This window comes from Polistes dominula, unplaced genomic scaffold (assembly GCF_049000335.1).
Source record: "Polistes dominula isolate Pdom_NZ unplaced genomic scaffold, Pdom_raw_medaka contig_373, whole genome shotgun sequence".
Classification (NCBI taxonomy): Eukaryota; Metazoa; Arthropoda; class Insecta; order Hymenoptera; family Vespidae; genus Polistes; species Polistes dominula.
The window spans coordinates 2,702,374-2,725,141 of NW_028300899.1; the positions used below are offsets into that span (position 1 = coordinate 2,702,374).

General features: G+C 31.7%; 1 protein-coding gene and 1 pseudogene across 2 annotated transcripts in view; one reads left to right on the forward strand and one right to left on the reverse strand.

Annotated features, from left to right (window-relative positions):
• Positions 1–22,768, reverse strand: part of LOC107063836 (uncharacterized) — a 244,597-nt gene that overhangs the window by 157,778 nt on the left and 64,051 nt on the right. For both annotated transcript variants that reach the window (XM_015315959.2, XM_089179470.1), the window contains exon 2: positions 15,361–15,470. In XM_015315959.2, the coding sequence (XP_015171445.1) occupies positions 15,361–15,470 (110 nt within the window). The remainder of the gene's footprint in view (positions 1–15,360; positions 15,471–22,768) is intronic.
• LOC149033464 (Y-box-binding protein 1-like) lies at positions 4,996–8,058 on the forward strand (annotated as a pseudogene).

A 22,768-nucleotide genomic window follows, 5' to 3' on the forward strand; every position in this document is an offset into this window, starting at 1 on the left:
GAGAGGATACTTGTACTTTTTTTTCCCTCGTACAACAAAGTAACATTTAACGTTGTAGAAATATTTTCTATCTCTTTGTAGATTCATACATATATATATTTTTTAGGGCTGTGAATGAATGATAAAGAGAAAGACAAATAAATAATAAGAGATTGAAAGATAGAAATTCAGTGACAAACAAGAAAGAAAGAGAGAGAAAGAAAGAAAGAAAGAAAGAGAAAAGTATCTACAGACACAAAAGAGAAATAGAAAACAACAAAATAATAAGAGAAAGGGTAAGTCAGTGACAAACAATAAGAAAGAAAGAAAGAAAAATATCCAGACACAAAAGGAAAAAAAAAAAAAAGGGAAAGGAAGGAAGAGAAAGAGTAGAACAAATCGGATATTCGCGACACTAAAATTTCACGACTGCATCGTAACAATTCCCGTTTGATCGAGAACTGAATGGCAATGTTAGCGTTGTCATCGTAGTAGTAGTAGTTGTTGTTTTGCGTTGTTGTGTTGTTGTTGTTGTTGTTTTTGTTGCTGTGGGTGATGATGTTTGTGATGTTTCACTCTTTTCTTTATACTCTAAAAAGAGGAAGGGTCGTGTTCGAGAAAAAAAGAAAAATTACTGAGAAAGGGGTAAGGGCAAGTTTCCTGAGGATCCATCCGGAATCAACGGTCGGGAAAATGAGTGTCATCTCTTTTGGAACACGCGGAGTAATCTTTACGGAGTATTCACCTCCCTCTTCACTCTTTACCCTCCCATACCTATAGTCTTTGCCACTGAAAATCTCGCGAAAAGACGATGAAATTTTATGACCGATTTTTTGTTTTTTTATGGATTCTCTCACAAATCCAAGCAAATCTCTATTATCATTTATTATTATCTTTATTATTCGTACAAATTTTATGCATTTTATAAAAAAGAAAATAATTTTAAAAAAAATAATTAAACATGTTGCAAATATCATCATCATCATTTAATTATTTCAATTCACTATTGAACATAGGCCTCTTATAATATAATTTTTACTAATTGTGTTTCTGTTTGGGCTTTTTAAATGTGCATTTGGTTGTGATTTGATAGGGCTGTGTATTAAAATGTCAAACTTGCCACACGTGCTGGCGAGTAGGGTAAAGAAAATTGTGTAAAAGAAGTTTGATGGTTTTTGGATAGGATCGAAAGTTAGGACTTGAATTTCTCCCAGTTTTTGGAGGTAGAAGAGAATCAAGGCTAATGTAGGCAGGGTTGTATCCCTAAAGTAGACCTTTCTAAATTGGGATCGTTAAGATGAGTCTACCCGCTACCCTAAATATAAATTTATATTATATCTATGATATTTTTATTTTTAATATTCAATATATATATACATATCTAATATTTTTACGTAACATGCATGAAACTTATAAAATATAAAAAGATAAGAGATATCACTCACAATCGGTAAAAAGTTTTCAATATCTTGGATAAAATTATTTATGTAAGAAAGAACGGTGCTCGTTTAAATAATATATCTTGGCACTTTTCCATATCTCTCGAACACTTGTTGCCACGATTCAAAAACTTTCTAATCTCTGTTCGACTTTTGAAAACAAGACAAATGATTTAGATTAATTTTGTAAGAATATTAGAATGCTATCTGGGAAAGAAATAGAAGAGAAAAAAGATCAAGCAAGTAAATTGTTGTTAATAATTTATCGTGATTTGATAAGCAGAAAAATCTGTGCTATTGTCTCGATTGAATCAAGATCGGTGGTAATTCGATCGTAATTCTGGTAATAATAATCTTTTCCATTCGTATGTTTTACGATCTTTTCATCGGGAATTGAAACGATAGAAAATTTCGCAATTCGTCGAATTTAAAACGCTACAACCACTGTTACTCGTGCGTTTGTATTTACTAGCACCTTTCATTTTTCCGTTCAGCCATTTATATCGCACAAGGCGATGAAAATTTTTACAACGTTGGCTCGTACCAACCTTATCGTTCAAAACGAAGAAAGAAAAAGAAAAAGAGGGGCACCTGAAATTATCGTTACAGTTATCGTTACCAGGCGTACGAGTAGTATGCTAGGATATTTTTACGATCGATCTAAAGAAACTTTGACACCTGCACCTTTTTGCGAATCAAAAAAAAAAAAAAACAGGAAAATGAAAATTGAAAAATCTTTGGAATTTCAAATATTCGCCTTTTTAAATAATTTATTTCTTAACAGTTGGAATAATTGGAGGATTCGATTCATGGTGATGAAATTTAAAATATATACGCATTATTTATTGTGACATGTTACATGCATAAATATCATAATGTCATTTTAATGTTATTAGGTAATTTGGAAAATTCGTGCAAATTTACAAATGCATACGTTCATATGTATCCGACATGTATTTATATTTATATTTAACATTTTTTTTTACAATTTATATATATATATATAAATACATGAATACATTTTTTTATCACAAAAAAATATTATAGTTATGTTTAATTCATCTGTTATGACCAGTACATAAATTGAAAGATAAAAGAGAGTGAGACAAATAATTGCAATAAATTATTTTCTTTGATGTGAATTATAGAGAATGCAAACAAATTATTGTAATCTTTTTCTTTATTCTTATAAAAATCATATATTTAGTATATGACATTTTTTTGTGCCCTTTAGCCTTAAATGAAAGGCCTGTATATTTGCGTATTTATTATTCATAAAAATCATTTATTATATCAAATCTAATATAAAATATGAGTTTATTTACAAATCTAAATACGTTTACTTTTTCTAAAATAACTCAGTCAAATGCAATTTCATACAAACATACGGATTATTTTTACAAATTAATCGAATAAAATACAAATATAACGAAACATAAAAAAAACATGACATAAAACAAAACAAAAATTTCTAATCTTATAATAACAATTAAATCACTTTCCATGGAAACATGAAGAAGAATCTTCGAATGGTTAAAAGAGTCTAGTAAAGGAATACACAAAATAAAACTTTTGTTTTTTAAATTGTTCATAATACGGATAAAGAAAGAAAGAAAAAAATACAACGAAAAAGAGGACTAGAAAGAAAAAGAAAAAGAGAGAGAGAGAGAGAGAGAGAGAGAAAGAAAAAATTGGAAAAAGGGTGGATTCTGCGGCTGGCACTGCGGAATTTTAGGAAATATCTCGAACCTTCCTCCTCCCCCTAGCCGTCCCCCCTCCCACCACCCATTTGCAGTTCTTCGACTTTTCTGCGGAGAGAGAAAATATTCGAGCTTGGTGGGTGCCGTTGCTACGAACGCCGACGCGACTCGATCGTAAAAGGGCTGACACGTTGAGTGGGTGGTAGTGAAAGAGACAAAAAGAAAAATAAAACGAGAGAGAAAGAGAGAAAAAGAGAAAGAGAATGAACGAGTGGGGGATAAAAGGCTGGGAGATTAACGCATCGATTAGTTCGAACACGGCGAAACACTCTTCGGCACTTTGGCACCGCGTGTGTGCGATTTCGACGCGTTCTTTTTATTATTCCATCGCTTTCGAAAGCTACGAAAGCTCACCCCTACCTACCGCCAATACCCTACCACCATTCCACCCACTCATCCTATACACCCCCAAATCCACCCCACAAACCATCCCATCCGATACTCCCTTTTTTCATCCCGTCCTAACCTTTCATCTTTTTTTTTTTTTTTTTTACTCTTTTTGTTTCTCTTTCTTTATCTTTCTATTTTTTTTTCTTTTTCTGTTTTTCTCGCTCTCTCTCTCTCTCTCTCTTTCTAAATCAAATAGAAATGAATAAAAAAATTCGATTTTTTTCCTTGTTTTTTGTTTTTTTCCTCGTACTAATTATTCTATCGTGACTGGTACCTTTATTTCTCTTCCTTTCCTCTTATCCTATTTTTGGGGTTTTTTTTTTATTAAAAATTTTACAATGATTTTTGATTGTGAACTTTTTTTTTTAAAACTTCGTCTCTCGACTCTTTTTTCTCCCTTCAATCCCACTCTTATTCTCTCCCTCTCTCTCTCTCCCCTCTCTCTCTCTCTCTCTCTCTCTCTCTCTTTGTACGCTTCCTTTTTTTTCTTTCGATTTTGCTTTATGTTTTTACATTCGCATTTTTATTTCTCTCCAGTGAGTTTGTTTCATATTTTTTTTTTTAAATGCCTAGGAATTAAATTGTTAATTTCTCATCAAGATTGATCGGTTGAAAGATTTCATTTGAGAAAATAAAATTCTTCAATAGAAAAATATATATAATTTATATATAGTATGTGTATATTATATACATACGCCGTTTATGTATATATATTTATCACATTAATTAATATATGTAATATAAATAAAACTGCAAAATGTATTTGTTAAAAACAAAAATAACAAATCCGTATATACGTCGTCGATAAATTAATTTAAAGTGTTGTTTCTTTTTTTTCTAAAAAATTAATTTTTCATAAAAGAAAAAATGACAGAGAGATATCATCTTCGATTAGAATGAAATCATTGAAACGATAACTTATGACAAGTAATTATTATTGTCATTACTATTTGAACTTATCCTTGTGCAGCTTGCTCGTTTGCTCTATAATACTTATCAAAATTATACTTCCCTTTTGATTTGTAGATAGAATGAGGAGATAAAAAAAAATTATTTCAATCGGTTATCTAGTGGAATTATAATGATACGATAACGTAGTAACTCTTGACACAGAACTTATAAGATTTAATTCGAATTGCGTAAATCGTGGTTAAACTTGCGAGAGTTTCTGAACTATGAAGAAGACTTTGTTTGCCATTTTCGGTATTTCTGTTATCGAACCAACGAAACCGTCGTTCTCGTTATTTCGATCATAGATAACGTGCCATGTTATAAGACTAGGAACATTGAGAGGTGTTACGAATTATTTTCATCATGTTTTTATTATTATCACTTGCCTTAACAATTTCAATAACGGCATTAACTAACAGAATATCTTTGACATTTTCTTGCTGGTCCTTCAAATATTTGAAATTTTTTAAAATAACCCCAGAAAAGCCGTGCGCAGTGTTGACGATCGTGAGGTAGTCGAATTTCACGTAGTCATCGGAGTAAAAGGTCACGAAGCCACCAATGTTACCAGACCAACTGGTAAAGCAGTAAAAGGTTCACCCTATGCTGCTGATAAACTTAGAGGTTATCGCGGATGTCACCGAATATATCCATGACGTGGAAACGTTCGATCACAGCGTCGACCACCACGCGAAGGACAAAAAGGATATGAATCCGCTGATGAAAAAACGGGAGAAGAAGGGAATACCAACGAGAGTGGTGGCCAATAACGTCGTTATAGACCACGACGTAATTAAGATTATTATTACATTCTGAGTAATCGGTATTCCGGGTCTAATCAACAACAACAAGGAGAAAATTCTGGTGAGAGTGGGGAAGAAGGAGGAAGAGGTACCGACGAGGGTGGTGCTCCACGTGGTGGTGCCCGTGATTGTGAAGGACCACCACGACGTTTCTTCTGCTGAAACCTCCGCGGAAGAAGAGGTGGTGGATCACCTAGACGTCCACGCAACCAGGACGGTCATGGACAGCGAAACTGTCAGCATTCGAATAGAAATTGTCAGAAGTCTGGTAAAATGTTTAATGATTGTATAAAAGGTCACTATGAAATTTCTCCGAGTGATCAAACGAAAATATCATTCAGTAACAACAATTTGCCATCTTCTTCTTTCTTCTAAGAAATTATATTTTCTTTACATATATATGGGGCATTTCACGTCAAATCGACCACTTTTGATACTGACCCCTTTCGATTTGGCTGAAAGTTTTTCATCCTATACTACCCTACGAAAAACAGTTCTCAGAATTTTTTCAAATTTTTTTACCAAACCCAAAAAAAATTATTAGGGGGGTCAGGGTGAAAAGTGGTCGATTTGACGGTGAATGCCCCATATATATTACAGAGGGATACATTATATATATATAAAAAAAAAGAAGTAAAAAACAGTAAAGTAAAATTAATTGAAGACTTCAAATATAGTAATTTTCTCGTCATTTTCATCTACCCTTCGTTTTATAGAAATATCCGAAGAACTGACATAGGACATAGAAATTTGATTAAATAAATGATAGAATTTTTCATTTTCGATATTTAAAATTTATAATTGAAGTCTTTCTCTTTTTCTTTTTTTACTATCCGGCATTTAATTAAAAACACTAAAATTTTCACAGTTACTATTTTAACTACAATTATTTTCTGGATGAACATTTTCGAAAAGAAAATTCTCTTTAATCGTTTCAATTTGTCAAAAGGAAGAAAAAATAAAGAAAGAGAAATAGAGTGAGAGAAAGAGAGAGACGGAAAGAGAAAATGGGATAAAAAAAGAAAGAATAATCTCTTTTTAGAAACATCTATTGTACATAACAACTCTTATAATTTACAATGATATTTTGTAATAAGTAAACGAGATATAAACAAAAAATTATAACAAGAATCCAATCAGAGAAATAAATGTCGAAGTTATTTGTCAGATAAAGTAGCCAATCTTTCAATTCCGTACAGTAAAATAAATAGTAATAGGTGTAGTAACAAATGATAAATAACAATAAATTATTCATTGTTTAATCGAAAGGGATTCGTTTTCAAAGTCTTACTTAAGTCTAACGACGAATTCTATTACTGTCGAGAGTTTACAATGAACGAATAATGGTTTTCCTAATGTCTCACCCTTTCTTATTTCTTCTTTTTCTTTTGTATTTTTTTTTCTTTCCTACTTTTTATATCCTTCGACTAGACCTCAAGTATAGTGTCATTATTCCTTGAATTGTACACATTTTTTTGAACTTATACATGTTTCATTGATGTAGATTTGAGATAACTAAAAAAAGAAAAAAATTATCTTATTTATAAATTGAAAAAAAAGGTAGAACATGATTTGTATGCGTCGTTAAATTTCTTTTTTTTTTTTAATAATATATTCATTCAGAATTTATACAGTTAAATTTGGAATATTTTTCATAAAAAAAAAAAAATAATTTAAAATATAAATACTTTCAAAGTTTCTTAAATAATGACTACATTCGATTGACATTCATATAAAAAAAATCGTCATTTAATTGTCTTAACAATAGTAATATTTAAATAATAATACATTTGTTTAAACAATAGACAAACGATAAAAACGAATCGTAATTAACAATATAATCGTTTAACGTCCAGTTATCATTAAATTCGAAATAAGGGAAAATGAATGTTCCCCTTGTAACACGACTTGCCAATTAAGAATGATTAATTTTGATTCTAAACGTATTTTCTTATTTCAATAATTATAGAAATTATTTAGATGACCGGTCTTAGCAGTCCCATATACTGTATATACAAATATCCGAGAAATACACAAACGATCATACACATGCATGACGCGTTTCCTTTTGCGTTTCTGGTACCTTCATCGAAACTGCATAAGCTCTATTTACCCAGACGCATCCATAGTGTTAGCTCTGGTTTGGGGTTTGGCCGCGCCAAGCCGCGTGTTTGCGGTTTTGCTGTCGGTGCCCCGAAGTAGACTCAGAGTACACTGTGTGTTTCTCTAGTATACGTGTATGTAGGTGTGTTTTCACGTGTATTACCAAGTATGTAGGTTCTATATATATGTGTATATATATATATACATATGTGTGTATATATAACTTACTCTAACATTCTCAAGTCCTTCTCTCTCTCTCTCTCTCTCTCTCTCTTTCTCTCTCTCTGCAAACTCCTATCTGTTTCTCCTTCTATCTCTTGTGTGTATTCCCAACGACAGATTCGAGTAGACACACAGGGAGAGAGAGAGAGAAAGAGAGAGAGAGGGAGAGAGTAGAAAGGGTGGGTTGAGGGTGAGAAACGATCGATATAACGATAGATGTCCTTCGGGTGGACAGCCAGCTCGAAACCTTCCAGTTTATCGCCGATTCGCGAGCCACCGATGATTCGAGGTGGATGGAATTTGAACAGAGAAATAGGGAGAGAACGAGTGAAAAGTAAAGTGAGGCGAGAGATTAGGTGAGAAGAGGTAATTATATAAAGTAGAGGAAAGTCTGAAAAACGTTTCGATTAAAAGTCGATAAATTTTCGGCTATTGAAAATGATACTTTATGTGTTCGAACTTTCAATAATTATTATCCCAAAAATAATCAAGAAAAAGACAAAGATTGATATCCCAATCATCTTTATTTTTGTTATTTTTCTGTTAAATAAAAAATTTGTTTTTACTTCCTTTTATAAGAATGATTCAATTTAAGGAATGAATTCTTTGATTGAATTTTCCAAAAAGAAACGTGCGAATTGTTCGGATCGAGGGTCAGTTTAAATCCATCGCTAGGAAAATTTCCGAAAGCGGGCAAACTCGTTGAGGGAGCTCTTAGGGCGTAACATCTTAATAATACAACCTGCTACAAACTACCCCCTCCCCCTCCTCAGTTCATTACCCATTCCAGTTCTAAGGGCGAGAACGAATCGAGGATAACGAAGCTCTCAGAAGTCGAGACGAGTCGACGACCGAAACGGCAATTGAAAAATCGTTCGAGCTAATTAATTGGAGAATAATCCGAGGAGAACTTTAATAGCTTCTCAGCTTGGTCACGTTGAAACGACAAGGGATACTACTACAAAAAGATGATATAAAAGATTAAAAAGTAATCGAGATCAAAGGTGATCGAAGACAAACGATTCTAAATCGATCAACACCATTCATTTACCATTCAAAATTAAAAGAAAAATTATCAAAGAAATATAATGAATCAATAAAACCACCATACGATTGTTTTGCAATTAATGTGAAAATAATACAATTTGTTATTTTATACAAATCAAAAAAAAAAGAATTAAAACATTCTTGCAATTAGAAAGAAAACAAATATAAAATATAATAATACAAAGAAAAAATAAATTGATGACGTTAGGAAAAATCCGAGACATATTTATTTTTTCTTTAGGTGTGAATTTTCGGGAATAACAAAAAGAAAAAAAGCAAGAAGAAGAAGAAGAAGAAGGAAAAGAAGAAAAAAGAAGAAAAATAAAAGATCAGAAGGAGAGCCACTTGGAAATACGTTCTCTTATCGAGTCGCATCTAATCCACGTCCTATTTCCGCAGGCGATCGTAGGATCCTATCTTTCCTATCCTCTCGGTGACCATATTCTAGCAGCAACGATGAAAATAGCAAACGGATTTCGTAGGTACAAAGATCGCACACGAGTTCGCACACTCGAAAATAAAGTCTATGAAAAATCTACGACAGCCCTTTTCAGTTTGCATTTTATTTCTACCGTAGATATGAACAAGTCGAATAGTTTTACATTTACTACCGTTGACTAGACTATTTTGCAAGAAACGAACAATTTAAATGCGTTGAAAATAAAAATTAGAAGAAAAAAACAATTGACGTTTAAACATTTTTCATATTTTTACTAACTCTTTAAATAAATTTAAGCGAATGAATTTTGTTTTCGTTAATTTTTAAAGAAATTCCACAAATGTTTTTAAGTTTTTAATTTGTGTATTTGCCTGAAGGAAATAACATAGAATGTTTGATCGAACAATCTAAATCTATAATTGTCATCAGATGGGTATTAGGAAGTCGTTAATCGTGTTTGACGTTGATAATTCAAATATTTATCGAGAAAAAGCTTCAATTAAATTTATTTCTAATTTTATAAAACAAAGGGAAAAAAATATAAAATGATCTGTCGATAACACGACGGAAATATCCGAAAAAAATATGTCTTATTTAATTATATAATAATAATAATCATCATCATCATCATTATTATTATTATTATTATTATTGTTATTGTGATCGTTACAAGAGTGTTGATAATTTGATATTTGGAATACAAAATTTGAATAAATGAAAATACAATCGAAATAAAATAACAAATGTAATAAATATAAAATAATAAAAAAAAACTTCGTCCCCTCCCTTTATCCCTCAAAAAAAAAAAATAAATAAATAAATAAAGAAAAAAGAAAATAATCGATCGCTGACAACGCCGTGCCGTGAGCGAGGATTAAAGCTTTCGATGGTAAGCTCGAAAATCGCTTTTCACCGAATTACCAAGCCATGTCTATCGACGATCGCTCGAGGCATGACATTTTTTACAACATTTTCACTGGCCGACCATATTTGTTTCATTCTGTTCGATACGCTGCAGAGAAAAGGGATGTGGAAGCTTTAAAGGGCTGCAAAAAATGAATTCCTTGCCACGTACCTTTTATATTCACGAAGTTTTTCATATTGACTCAAAACAGATACTATAGAATTTTAATATATATATATATATCTTTCATTTGTGGGGGTTCAGACAGAGAGAAATATATATATTACTGAACTGATGATGATATATATATAGTTTATTAAATTAATTATGATGTGATGTTGAGCGGTATTTACAAAAGGTTTACAAAACAGTGGCGTGATTACAAAAAATGCAGAACACAAAAAAGTTATGAATACTGACTGACTAATTTACTGATAAACTGACTGATAAGATACGCAGATGAATATATCAGACTGAAAGTATAATTATTAAACTGAGAACTAAGGCCTAAGGAACCGATACAGACAAACAGATATACAGACCGATACAGATTAAGAACTGATAGACTAAGGAACTCTTACATATTTATATCATAAATGAGCAACACCCCTTTAGAGAGGGTAGGAGATTTTCAATACTATCGACCAATAGCAGAAGGATCCTCCCCCATAGTGAATTGATGGGTACAGCTTTAGTTTTTGATAAAGATCGTAGTGAAATCATGCATAACGGAACTTCGTTTTTTTAAACAACGGAATATTGCTTCCTCTTAATCTCCGAGTGGAGTTCCCTTTCACCAAGATCGATAGCGTGTTCAAACAGGAAATAAAATAAATGCAGGACTAAATATTAATCTTATCGTCTAAGATAGCGTATTTAAACAGGAGATAGAATAAAGAAAGAACTACATAATTATTTTATCGTCTACACATTCACTCTCAGCTATTACTTATATTTACTTTTTTAAACGTAATAATGTAATTTCAATTGAGAACGATCGTCAATATTATTTAAACAAAATATAAATATAAAACTAATGGAAATGATGAATAATTTGTTAACAAATGTCCATCATCGAGAAATATCGTTAAATATAAATATACAAAAAAAAAAAAACGAATGATGAAACGGATGAGAAAACTGAGTCAGAAAAAATAAGAAAAAGAAGAGAAAATAAAAATTGATCGATTTAGGAGGGGATGGGGGCAAAAAAAATGTGAAGTGATTTTATATCGTTGAGGCAAGCAAGGATCGTGTTACAGCTTACCAGGAGCAGAATGGTCTCTTCTCACTAGCACGATACTAGCCCTTAGTGGCCCTTAGTGTCCCATGTAAAAGCCAGTGGGGAGTTGGTGGCGCTAAACACGCACTTAAACTACCCTTATACCATCTTACCTCGAGATATCGGACCTATTACCCTACGATCAACCGACACGCTACTTCTATTTACGACGGACAACTCTGGACTGAAGGTCGACCGCACTGGGACACCTCGAGTAATGGAATTGTTTACCTTCGTGTTTGTCTCACTCAAATATCAACCTCTGATATACCTATGTTTAGTTTCTTGTTTGTATGTTTATATATCTATATGTATATATAGATATATATTTGTGTTTGTGTATTTACGATCGAACGATAATTTATACATTTGTTTACTTTTTTCTTTTTTCTAAGATACTTTTATACATTTAAATACGATCTATATTTGCGTTATATGTAATTATTATTATTGAAATAATGAATGATTTCCATAAATAATACGATAATATATTTATTTCTATTTCATTATATGTATCTATTAATCTATATTTATAAGATGAATTTTTTGTTATACCACATTCTTAATATTATTTAAATATTTCATTTTCTTATGTTCTCATTTACATTTTATTTTTATTCAATTATACGACTGTTACACTTCACAGTTCTATTACTATACTATCGAACGACCTACATTGTTTCAATCAATGTTAATCTAATAATCATTTCGAATACAAGATTAAATGTTGCATCAGTCAGATTAAAATTCTATCGTATTAGAAAACAAAAATCGATTTATATTTCTCTTGCTGTCTCATATAAAATTAAAAAAAAAAAAGAAACAGAGACAGAGAGAGAGAGAGAGGAAAATAATATAATATAATTGACAATATATGATTATCTTTAGCTACGTATTATTTCCGTTCGCTCTTCATGATCTTAATAAAAGTATAGTGAAGAGAGAGAGAATAGAGAAGATCGAGTGGAGACAAGGTAAAGATATTATCCACCTAGCGTACATACGTAGATACATATATACATGTATGTATATATATATATATATTGAAACGAAGAGGACACACCAACGAGATACGGACTTTCTCTGGATTACGAAGCCCATATTCAAGACGCTACTTTTGGCTTGACGTGCAAAGTAAGAAGACGAATCGTCTTTCCTGAATAAAGATAAAACGTGCCATGACGCGGAATATAACGTTTTCCGGGAAAGTTTTATCAAGAAAACCGTGGACTCCCTTTTTACTTCCATTTATATCGATATTTCTTAGTTGTTTCGTAAACCTATCTCGCTATTTATGGTGAAATTCTTATGGTTTCTGCAAAACATTTACCTACTCTCACCCACACATACACATTTATATTGGATATTTAAGACAATACTATGAAAAAGTGGAATATGTGAATGAAATTATTTTACCCTTTTTATCATATATCCCAAAACACCGGCACCTTACTCCTTCCTCACCCCTTTTGATATATTTTCTTCCAACACACATAGGATCGATTACGTGCGTCCACGGATCTTAACTCGAAAAATACTTTATCCTGTCATAAATTTTATAACGCCAGTTTATTTCTTTTCTCCGAATTTTCTTCCAACTGAAACACAGGAAGAAAGCGTGTTCCAGTTTATCCGTTAGTTCTTCTAGTAAAAGTTCAAGGACCCGAATCATGTTTACCGTATCATGCTGTTTTTCTTTCACTGTGCTTGCTCTACGTTATATTGGTGTTATATATTGCATATATGTTTATACGCGTGTTTGATCGTTTAGTGTACTGAAAGTTTATCCGAAAGGATATTTACACTTTTCTTTTTTGTTTACTTCCGAAAATATAACGATACATACAATTATTCTTGAATCGTATTAAGTAAAATTAAAGATTGAAATAAAAAGAACGATGTGTTGCTTGATAATTAAAAAAGTTTATTTGTTTCAAACGAAAATGAAGGAAACACAAGGATTGAAAAAAAATTTTTGTGATAAAATTAATATGTAATTCTTTCTTTATTCTATCTCCTGTTTAAATACGCTATCTTAGACGATAAAATTAATATTTAGTCCTGCATTTATTTTATTTCCTGTTTGAATACGCTATCGATCTTGATGAAAGGAAACTCCACTCGGAGATTAGGGGGAAACGATATTCCGTTGTTTAAAAAAACGAAGTTCCTTATTGCATACGATCTTTATCAAAACAAAAGCTGTACCCATCGGTTGACTATGGGGGGAGGATCCTTCTGCTATTGGTCGATAGTATTCAAAATCTCCTTCCCTCTTCAAATGGGTGCCATTTATGATATAAATATGTGAGAGTCTTTAGTCCTTAGAGTTCTTTAATCTATCAGTTGTTAATCTGTTTGTCTGTATCGGTTCCTTAGTCCTTAGTCTTCAGTCCTTAGTTAGTCCGTCTGTATCTGTACGTGTGTTATCTATTATACTCAGCGATCCCATTCGTACGATAATTTGAGTCCTTGTACGATCCAAAATTCAGCCTGTACGATCCAATGTGGAATTTCGAAAACTTGATGACCTTATTTTTTTTTAGTCATGAAATTTTGCAAACGGGTACGATTTTCCGATACTGAATCAAAATTTCGAGAACCATCACCACGATCCGTATACGATCTGTGTACAATCTCTGTACAAACAAGTCTTTCTCCCTGCAGTACGCCGTTTTTACCGTTTTTACGATAGGGTTTTGAACTTGTAGACTAAAAAAAAAAAAAAAATCATCAACTTTGAAAAAGTTGGAACTAGCACTCTTTTTCCAGATTTTGAAAATCTCATCCGAGAAATTATAGTAACTCAAATTTTTCCCGGGGCGTACGATAATTCTCCGGTGTGTACGATAATTTTACGCTCCTGTGTCGATCAAATGAACTAAAGTCTCAGAGATCACTGGTTATACTGCAAATCAGTCAGTCGGTCTTATATTTGTAACTCTTTTATATTCTGTATTTTTGTAACCACGTCACTTTTTTTTTGTAAACCTTTTGTAAATACCGCTCAACATCACATCATAATTAATTTAATAAACTATATTATATCATCTTCAGTTCAGTTATATATTTCTCTCTGTCTGAACCCCACAAAAATTGAAGAAATTTATTCAAATTTTCAAAGAAAAAAAGTGCTAAAAAAAAAAGTCAAAAATTACAAGGCTATCAAAGTTGTTATTGAATAAAAAAAAAATACAAAAGAAGAAACACGAGTGCATCGTAATTCATTGCGGTTGTTATGAATTTGCGCAAAATTCACGTAAAAAGATTTTCGTAAAGAAGATACGAAAAGGTTGCCTTTGTGTTGCAAGCTTGCATTCAACCCACAAGTTATTTAACAAATACACGTATAGTAGAGCTCGTCTATTAGTGGTAGTTCTTGTAAACTGGCTCGTGTGATACTCGTCTTTCTAAAGGGTTCTTAAAGTAAAGCCGAAGTGAAAGGCGTGAAGAACATCAGCCCAGTTGAGTACCGTCGATATATATTTACATCTTGCAAACAGAATACTACCTGTGTATATGCGTGAATATGTGTTGGTATACAAGAAAGACATTTATGACATCTAAAAGCAAACTTTCTTTGCAACTTTGTTATCATATAAGATGTAGCTACCTACGATTTCTTGAGAAATATACAATGTTAGATACGTGTAAATAATTAAAATGAATCCCTATTCAATCGAGTGTAAATAATGTGCATTGAAGAAATATCAATCAAAAGATACATTTTATTTTAGCATTTGTTGAAAATGATTGCTTCTATTTTTCTTTTCTCTTTTAATATTCGATTTAAATAATAAATAGTTCTCGAGCTTACTTTGACTTATTATTTACATTTTCCTTTAATTTTTATTAGTTTTTTTTTTTTACATTTTTTTAATAATAAATTTACAAAGGTTGTGAAATCCTATTAAAAGTTTCGAATAAATTTTCTTAGCAATTTTATTTTTATCAAGTTTAAAAATAAAATCGTAAGACTAGCGAATTATTAATGATCATATATTAATTATTATAATTTTAAAATAAAAATATTTTCCTCACCTTGAACGGACCCAAATCCTTCACACTGCATGCCAGTTTAACGTTTCGTCCTGCAGGTACGGTGACATTTCCTATTGCAGCGATAAACTCAGGATCTCGTGTAGTGGTAACTGAAAGCAGAAAAAAAAGGACCAATTGTGACAGTGACGATGTTTCGGAAGCTTGTGCTTTCAAAAATTTGCAATACGTAAAAAGAGCCAGAGAAATAGAGAAATTGAAAAAGATAAAAAATATATATATATAAAAAAAAAGAAATAAAACCTATACAAAAAGCAAGAAAGAAAAGTAGTGACACTGGTTGAAAATGTCCGTTTACGTTAACACCCGACGAATGAATTGTGAACTGCGTGATTCTTCCTTTTTTTTCTTTTTTTCCTTTTTTTCTTTTTTACGTTTCCTCGACAATAGTTTTTTTTTTTTTTACGCTAAATATTGTTGACACATTCATTAAGATCTTCTGTAGACAAGATTTTGTCGAAAAAATTAATTGCGTTTGTCTTATCAAAATGAAATCGAACAAAAATAAAATTAAATTGAAAGAACAATTTTTTAACTAAAATTCAATTCTTATGATAAAAGAAAAGAAGGGACGAATTATTCAGTGTGTATACATTACACCCCCCCACACACACACACACACACATGTGTATAATGAACGAAAAAAAGATTGTATAAGTGTTTAAACGAATTAGAAGAATTTATTTGTAGGAGAAAAGAAATTTTTAATTGTGATTAATAAAACAAAAAAATCTTTTCAATCACGTCGTTATATTGAGTTTCCAGGATAGAAAGAAATAAATAAAGAAAGAAATATGCGTATAGAAGTATAGAGCATGCATTTCCACGAATGGAAAAAGGAAATCTATCGATCTGCACAGACATACGTGCATAGGCGGATGCGCTTTGAGTTATAGGAGCTCACCGCTCGGTGTGACAGCTTAGTTATTGAATACAAAATGCAATTTTTCAAGTCTTCGTTCTGGGATGGTCGCACTCACTCGAGAAAGAAGGACAGAAAGATAAGAAGATAAAAAAAAAAGAGAAGGTAGACGTACTGACGAACAGTGATCGAGTCTTTGAAAGGAAATCTTGACAACCGAACATTCTACTTCAATTTTTATTTGTTGATATTTTTTTTCCTTCTGCCTATACATCTGATCTCGTATACGTATCTACAAATAAATAAATTCATCTTTCGTCTTTCTCAGATAAACATTTTTTTCTATATTACACTTTTTTTTATTTATTTATGCTTCAGACAATTTTTTAATTTTATTTTTTATCAAAATTGTCTAACTAATAAGAAAAAGATATAGATATAATAATGATAGAAATTATTTATCATTTAATTTTGTCCTTAAAAATACAATTTTTTTCTTTTTTTTCTTCTTAATAAATTAAATTATATAAAATTACATTTTGTTTAATTTCATTATTTATAAAGACAAATATTTCTATAGCTAGACAATTGTCAATTTTTAATTTTAAGGTTTTTTTTTCTTTAAATAATATAGACGATTTTAAATAAATGAATGATTCACGTATGATAAAAATATTGATGAAGAAAGAGTAGCTTTTAAAACTGGTTATCTCTATCTTTCACTCTCTTTCTCTCTCTCTCTCTTTCTCTCTTATCAATGATAGAAAGGAAAGAGAAAAAGAGAAAGATGGATACAGAGAGATCGGATCTACAGCAAAGCAAATCCGATACTCGATGCAACTAGTGTACCGTCTTAGCGAGTCACTTTCAATCCCTTTTCTTACTAGAAACCTCGCTTGAGATAGGAAGAACAGAAATGGAACTGGATTGGGCCCCCGTCTCTATGCACCGTTTCTGACTTTTAAAGGTGAATCGAAGTGACTATCGCTTGCTATAGAGAGATAGACAGAATGAAAGAGAGAAAAGGGTTAAAGAGAGAAGGGAATCGGTTACAGAAGGGAGGGTTAGATGAAGGTAAGGTGGAATAACGGGGGATAGGAAATGCTGCTTGAAAATTCTCTTTGGGCTGCTGCCATACTCGAAGTGGTTGTACTTTCTCTATCTCTCTTTCTTTTTCTCGTTTCTATATTTTGTTAGTTTTCTATTTTTATTTTTTTTTTCTATTTATCTTTTTTTTTTTTCATTTCTTTTTCTAAACTATACTGGACTCGAGAAAAAGATGGCTGATACCGAAAACATATGCGTGGTCATCTCATCAAAGATTCGTTCTTTTAAATTTCTTTTTCTTTTTCTACTTCTTCTTCTTCTTCTTCTTTGTCTTCGTCTTCTTCTTCTTCTTTTTTTTTCATTTTCTTCTTCTTCCTACTTTCTAAGCTACTTTTTCTCTTATCGAATGCAGAAAGTCAAACTTGTTACATTTTGCATAAAAGAAATTCTCTGTCAACTCTTTGAGTGAATTTACGAAAATAGTAGGTATCTATATATTTACATACGTCAAACCCCAAAAGGAATATCGATATATGGGAAAGGAATAAGAGTATGAAGCTAAATGGGATAAGGGGGTAGAGGTTTTTGGGGTGGTAAGATGGGAAAACCTTTTTTATGAGTCTTGCGATAATTCCTCGAAAAGTCAGGAGACGCATTAGAAATAAATTTCCATTTGGACGAATACCAAAGATTAAACGGGTCTGACTAGGATGGAAAAGGGAGGATGGGTGAAAAGGTTCTTCTTAAAACAAATCTGTTATCTCTCTCTCTCTCTCTCTCTCTCTCTCTCTCTCTCTCTTTTTCTTTTTCTCTCGATTTTACTTTTGGTAGTTTGATCTATTTTTACAAGAATACTAATCCACTTAGATTCGACTAATCGAATTACATCTTAAGACACATATTCAAAATAGATACTAAATGTCTTTTAAACATCATTTTTCATTACTATCTACTGCTTTAGATTTCTATCTATTTTTAAATCAAATTTCCTCGTACGTATAATTGATGCTTTTTTACAGAAACACACACACACAAATATGAATGTATCGAAACTTGACATTAATCATATTGGAGAAAAAAACACGATTACAAAGCATAAATCTAAACTAAAGGAATACACTTGAGTTGTAAAGTATATTCGAAAGATTATTAAAAAAAAAATATGTATATATACATGCGAACATGTATGCACACAAAAGGAAAAGGAAGAAAAGTAGAAGAAGGAAGAGATGAAAAAGAAGGGGGAAAAAAATCAGAAATAAAAGAAAAATAAATAAAGAGAAAGAGAAAGATGTAGCAGAGAAAAGTGGGAGAAGAGTGGGATACGAGTCGAGAAGAGATAGAAGTCCTGAGTTCTCATCGAAAAAGTATTTCAAATTCGTTTGCGAGCCTCGTTTTCCGTGGCACGTGAGTCCTCGAGAAAGAAAAATGAGAGTTAAAACGAGAAAGAGAAAGAGAGAGATAATCCGTCGATTTCAAAGCAAGCAGCAAACGGAAAAGAAAGAAAGAAAGTAAGTACAGTGGAGTCCATCAAGGTAGCTCGGTGCGAGCCTTATTAAGCTAACCTTATTAAACATCCGGGAATGTATTAATTACGGTGGAAGATATTTCGCGCTCGAGATGCATTCGACGGACGATAATTAATAAGATACTCGAGCGTGGCTTTCGCACGAGCTTTCTAGAGAAGAAGAATTCGAGATTTCATCACTGTGATAATATGAGGTTTCGAGGAATGTTAAAATAAAAAAAAAATAGAAGATGAAAATATGAAAAAGAACCAGATAGATAGATAGAGAGTACAGAGAGAGAGAGAGAGAGAGAGAGAGAGGGATAGGGAAAGGAGGGGTAAATAAGGAACAAAAAATACTAAATGAGGATAGAAGTCATTGTACTGATTTCGAAAGAGGAACGAACGACTCTTCGATGATTTCCGATGAAACAGATGCACACATACATACAAAACAGAGAGAGAGAAAGATATAGAGAAAGTTTGAAATTATTTTAATTATTCTTCCCTTTTACGAGCTCTTCAATTCTCACCGAGTCAAAAATCTGAAGGAAAACGTGAAAAGAAAGAAAATCAAGTACGTGGTTCACCCCGATAATAATACAAAGTAATTAAAAAAAGTAAATGATATTTTTAAGAACTCGACTATTGATCGAAAGAGTCAGTCTCCTTTTTCTCTCAATCTTTTTCCCCATCTTTTTTTTGTTTCGAGTATCTAAGAAGAGAAAGAGAAAGAGAAAGAGTTAGAGAGAAAAAGGAAAAAAAAAGAAAAATATTTCACAAGTAGTTTTTTATTAATGAAGAAATAAAATCTCTCTCTCTCTCTCTCTCTCTCTCTCTCTCTCTACGCGTATTTTTAATATAAATCGTACAAATGAGATAATCAAAATCAAGATCTGGAATAACACAAGTATGTGTGTGTTCATTATTTTATGTATTCGAAGGAAACAAGTGTTTCAAAAGAAGAAAAAAAGGAAAAGAAAAAAACAAAGAGGGTAAAAAAAAATCTATGGGACGATGACGTCACAGTTGTCATCTCGTTGTGTTGTGTAGTACTACTATAATATATAAACTCGCACATAAGCGACCATAGTTACGTGTGGCTCTTCTCGCTCCTGGTGATTAAAGGAGGGAGATCTCTTCATTAGGGCTCGAGTACTCGCACGAATTTTAATTAATATTCGCGACAGTTCGCCGGTCACACTACCCCCACCCTCATGACTATGTGCACGAATACAAATACAGAGTACGAATAGTAGAGAATACGATGGAGAATGACGACGATTGCGACAACCACGACGACGAGGATGAGGTTGAGGACGAGGACGCGTGTTCTCTAACGACCCTCGCAAGAGAAACCAAGGAATTCGATGTAATTATCAAGGTTGTCCTATTAATTTCGTAAACATTCCCTACTACATGCTTCGAGACACGATTTATATTCTCTGACGTCAGGTTCGTTAGTTTTTCCATCTCTCTCTTTCTTTCTCCGCCTAATTCTTTTTCTTGTATTTACGAGAATAAAAGAATTTGAAATTTGCAATTAAAACAAACGAGAGTTTTTGATCATTTGACAATGAAAAATTAGATTTACTTAACATTTCGTTTGTACATTAAAACAAGAAAAAATAAATAATAAAAAATTGAATTGACATTATGAATAAAAAGATTTACTTTTTTTTTTTTTTTTGTAAAATAAAAGAAGATTGAAACGGGAATAATAAATAAGAAATATTTATTCTCTAATAATTGTTAAAAATGATCATCCGATTATGCGAAGAACGACGATCGTCCCCTTTGGATATTTGAAGATAAAAAAACCTCGAGAAGAAATCTTTGATCGAGATTTTCTAAGTGATAGATTAAAATCTTATAAGTATGTTGAAAAACGATTCGGTAGGTTTTCATCATGCATAAAAAAATTGCTGAATGGTACGAGCTCTTGAGTGAGATCGATCATTATTTATGGTCGCTTGCTAGTTTGGTAGGCTACTTAAAAATTGAAACGCTTATGTTATATAAGATGTTCCGTTAGCTTGAAAAAAGTCGGCTAGACTAGAGGTTTAAAGGTGCCGACGAGTAAATCTCAAAGAGGGTACTTTTTATCTTAAGTGTGAAGCACTTTGCCGAGCCTTCAGACTTAACAAGTGTCTACTACTAAAGAGAAAGACAAAGATAAAGATAAAGAGAAAAAAAAATTTCTTAAAGAGAGAGAGAGAGAGAGAGAGAGAGAACTCTCACCTTTTTGTTTGTCTTTTATTCATGTTTTTTTCCTTTGAAAGAATATAAACTTAATTTCAAAGAAGGATAAAGCATGAATACCAAATAATAATTATTCTCTATTTGGTTAAGACATTTAAAAAAAAAAAAAAAAGAAAAAAGAAATTTAAAAAATTTTCTACGACACTAGCCTTAGCATTTTCGTACTATTATAAATAAAAATTTATATTCGTAAAGAGGAAAATAAAATAATAATAAAAATTTTAAAATAAAGAGAAAAAGGTCGGGAACGTTAAGTTCGAGTCTATTCGAAAGTTCGCGTGTTCTTGAAATATTTTCACGAATTGGTGCATTACTATCCAAAGAAATGATCTAGGAAAGGTAAGAACGATCACGTGTCACGTGTTCGACGTTGCTTTGCTCTAGAAAGTATTCTGAATATATGATAGAAGGACACGAAACGTCACGTTACGAGTTATTTTTAAACTTTTATTTCCTTCAAATTTTCTGTGGTTTCAAGAAGAAAATAAAAGAAAAAAAAAAACAAATAGAAAGAGAGAGATAGAGAGAGAGAGAGAGAGAGGGATAGAGAAAAAATTGTATTCGAAAGAAAAAGTAGAAGTTAAAAATAAAATTCTCTCTTCAAATTTATCTACAACGTTAACAATTCCAGAGAAGGTATTCTTTCTCTTTTCTCAAAATTCTCTCCGGTCCTTTTCGATGGTATTCGAAATGTATTCTCGAGATGTTGAACAACGTCGAGAGTGATTACATGGCAAACTTTTCCTCATAAATCTTCATTCAGTATCTACTTTCTGCACATACAAAAAGAAAGAAAAGAGAAAAAAAAAAAAAGAAAAATCTCATATTGATCGTACAAATTGAAATAACAAAATTGGAAAGACATTATGTTGAGCTAGAATAAATTAAAATAAATTAAAAATATACATATATATAAAATTAAATTAAATTAAATTAAAAAATTGAATAAAAAAAATCACGAATAAAAATTTGTCAGTGAAATTGATTGAACACAAATTGAAAAGAATAAAAATAAAATTAAATACAAATAATAATAAACTAAAAGAGTGTAAAATTAATTGATTAACATTAAAAAAAAAAAAAAAAAGAAACGAATTGTAGTTATTTGGTTTGGTTTTTGATATTTTTATCAATTCTTTATCTATCACCTTTAGAAAAGCAAACTCGAGGAAGAATCAGGCCGAGTGCATTGAACAGAATGCACCATGGGATCCTCTTAGGAACGACAACGAAAAGGAACTCTCGTTTACCTTCGGTTCTTAGCCGTTCCCTTGCACGCAAGGAGATGGTTAAGGGAAGAGATGGTTAAAGGGAAGAAAGGAAGGGAGGTAAGGGGGAACCTCGTTCTGGGACTTTACGTCGAGCTTTCGACAGTTTATTTTCCGACGTGATGCGCATTCGAAGCTTAACAGAAGGAACAACCTCTATGACAATTTCGAATGAGTTTTGGTGAACAATCTGCCACCTACTATTACTACTATACTTACTCCTAAGAATAAACATTTTTTTTAATTTATTCTTTCGCAAACTGATGACAGACTTTTTCGATAACATTAATCATTTAATAACATTTCATTTCATTCAATTTATCAAATTTATCTTAAACGAATAAAAAAAAAAAGAAAAATTTATAATTGCAAGAAGAAATTATAATTATGAAATAACAATCTCTCATTTGTTATTTTAGAGAAAATAATTCATCAAATTATTTC